This window comes from Onychomys torridus, chromosome X (assembly GCF_903995425.1).
Source record: "Onychomys torridus chromosome X, mOncTor1.1, whole genome shotgun sequence".
Classification (NCBI taxonomy): Eukaryota; Metazoa; Chordata; class Mammalia; order Rodentia; family Cricetidae; genus Onychomys; species Onychomys torridus.
Genome location: NC_050466.1, coordinates 29,189,544 through 29,192,678, shown reverse-complemented (window position 1 = coordinate 29,192,678; position 3,135 = coordinate 29,189,544). Strand labels below are relative to the sequence as shown.

Below are 3,135 nucleotides of genomic sequence, written 5' to 3'. Positions count from 1 at the left end.
CCAAATGGTAGCTATTAACAATTCTTTGCCTTGTCTCTACGTCCTTCTAAATCAATGAATTGACATCCAAGGTAGAAGAAACAGGGAAGGTGTGCGTCCTATTTGAGAGAATTGGCCTTTGAAGTGGTGGGAATAAAAAAATAGCTTAAATGTGTGATAACACCCCTGAAAGGATGCTGAGCCCCTCCAATACCTTCTCTGCCTCACTTGTCACTTCAACTGATTGTGATCATTTTGCTTGATTAAAAGCAATCATAACAGTAACTGAGAATTATTTATTAAGCAAATGTTTAATTAAGCTGAGATTAGTTAATAATCTAGCACTTGAAGCTTAGGAAGAAATCAAAGTTTAATATGAAGCTATGGAGGGAGAAAAGTATGATTAGCATCAATTAGATCTTGTGTCAGACAGAAGGTCTCTATCCTTTCATAGCCCTTGAAGCATCAATGAAGGGAGGGGGTTCCAATGGACAGTGTGTACCAGGTACTTGGGAGTTGTCTAGTAACTTGGACAGTAGAGGGGGAGGGACTAACTAGCTCAGGGCCCCGGGGACATATTTGCTCAGCAATTGCTGCCTTCAGAAAGCTAGAAAAGCAGGAGGCTGGGAGCTGAAAAAGAGAGGATGAGTAATCCTAATGACATCAGGAACCCAAAGATGGCATGCTGCCAGGCTGTACTGTCAGTAATGGCCAGAACTGTGCTGGGGCTCTGAACCTACAGCACATCTTATCCTGTCCCATGAGAATCTGAGCTCAAGATCCAGCATGCCCTTGTAAGTGGAAGTCCTACTACCTCAAGCCATGGAGTCCTCTTTCTCATTTGGAGTGATCCTTGCTGTCCTGACCGTCCTCATCATTGCTGTTAATGGACTAGTAGTCGTGGCTATGCTGCTATCAATCTACAAAAATGATGGTGTTGGTCTTTGCTTCACCTTGAATCTGGCTGTGGCTGATACCTTGATTGGCGTGGCTATCTCTGGTCTAGTTACAGACCAGCTCTCCAGCTCTGCTCAGTACACACAGAAGACCATGTGTAGCCTTCGGATGGCATTTGTCACTTCTTCTGCAGCGGCCTCTGTCCTCACGGTCATGCTGATTGCCTTTGACAGATACCTTGCCATTAAGCAGCCCCTCCGTTACTTCCAGATCATGAACGGGCTTGTGGCTGGGGCGTGCATTGCCGGACTGTGGTTGGTATCTTACCTTATCGGCTTCCTCCCACTCGGAGTCTCCATATTCCAGCAGACCACCTACCATGGGCCCTGCAGCTTTTTTGCCGTGTTTCACCCAAGGTTTGTGCTGACCCTCTCCTGCGCTGGCTTCTTCCCAGCTGTGCTCCTCTTTGTTTTCTTCTACTGTGACATGCTCAAGATTGCCTCTGTGCACAGCCAGCAGATCCGAAAGATGGAACATGCAGGAGCCATGGCTGGCGCTTACCGGCCCACACGGCCAGTCAATGACTTCAAGGCTGTCCGTACTGTGTCTATTCTCATTGGGAGCTTCACTCTGTCCTGGTCTCCTTTTCTTATCACTGGTATTGTGCAGGTGGCCTGCCATAACTGCTGCCTCTACCAAGTGCTGGAAAAGTACCTGTGGCTCCTCGGAGTTGGCAACTCCCTGCTCAACCCACTCATCTATGCCTATTGGCAGAGGGAGGTTCGGCAGCAGCTCTACCACATGGCCCTGGGAGTGAAGAAGCGCTTCACTTCAATCCTCCTCCTTCTCTCAGCCAAGAAGGGTGGTCCAGAGAGGAACAGAGAAAGCTCCTATCACATCGTCACTATCAGCCACCCAGAGCTCGATGGCTAAGATGGTAAGAAAGGAAAGTTTCTAAGTGTCTTTCCCATTCTCATTCTGGGTACCAGCTAAGAAATAATATATAATATACCCCCAAAATGAGAGAACTTGCCTCAGCAAATTGATCACCCAAGCTTCCACATTCTACACCCTCAGAATGAGGCAAATGAGGCTGGATCCTGACTTTCATACATAATCAGTTTCTGCACCTGCAAATCTCCACCCTTTCCTCTTCTTTGGAAATAGTCCTGTTTCCTAGACAGGTATACTCGCTTCAAAGATGGTACTGCTGAAAAGGTGTTTGCATATTAGATCCCATTTTTTATTATACCAGACCAATGTTGTCCAATAGAAATATGATGCAAGGTTAATATTCTAGTAATCATGTTAAGAGGCAAAATTAATGTTTAAGTTTTTTAAGTCTCAGGCTTTGATTTCTAAATTCTTAATTTAATTGTACATATTTATGAAGTACAATGTCATACTTCAAGTGAGCAGTATATACTGAATAAATCACAGTAATATTCCCATCATCTTAAGCATTAATATTGATGCTTTATTTAACCCAGTATACTCAGAATATTGACACAATGTTTAATCAATATGAAAATTACTATACTTTTTTCACACCAACTTTTGAAACCAGGTGTGTATTTCACTCTTACAGAACATCTCAGTCCAAACTAACAATACATTACATGCTCAAGAGCCATAAGTGGCTAGTTCCCCCATACACATGAGGGAGATCAGATTTTTTTCTTGTTAACTATTTATTTTTGTGATTTACTACAACAATCACTATCAAACAGAGTTCCTGCCTTCCTTAATGTGCATTACAGGTTATACATTACAGGTTATACAAGTTTATATTGAATACAGGAACCCAGATTATAGGGACCAATGCTTGTCTTTCATCATGGGGTTTAAAACAATGTTTCTTTAGTAAATTCCCTCTCTAGTGATTATTTCTGCTATTGGCACCTCCAGCCCAGCACCTTTTTAACTCTCTGGTGCCCCTTCCCCTCTGTTGCCTCCATTGTCTCTTGTAGCTACCTGCTGATGACAATGCAGAACCACAAATTGAGACACTGTAAGGAAAGAAAGAGAGAAAGAGGTAGGTCCCAAGTAGGCACTGCCAAGCTCTCAAGAGTGAACTCACCTCGCTCCTCAGAGCTACACATTGTTGAATTCATTCTGAGATGTGCATTTTCCTAAGAAACTCAGTCATCTAACATGCACCAAAATTGCCCAAGACACAAGCTCATCCCTTTCTTCTGGGTAGTATAGAAAACAACAGTATTGAAGGCTAAAGATGCAGCTGCTTGATAGAACACTTGC

General features: G+C 43.5%; 1 protein-coding gene across 1 annotated transcript in view; it reads left to right on the top strand.

Annotated features, from left to right (window-relative positions):
- Positions 1–580: 580 nt before the first annotated feature.
- Gpr119 (G protein-coupled receptor 119) overlaps positions 581–3,135 on the top strand; it is a 6,470-nt gene continuing 3,915 nt past the window's right edge. Inside the window, exon 1 of the mRNA XM_036174051.1 lies at positions 581–1,813. Coding sequence (XP_036029944.1) covers positions 802–1,809 — 1,008 coding nt within the window. The 5' untranslated portion in view covers positions 581–801 and the 3' untranslated portion in view covers positions 1,810–1,813. The remainder of the gene's footprint in view (positions 1,814–3,135) is intronic.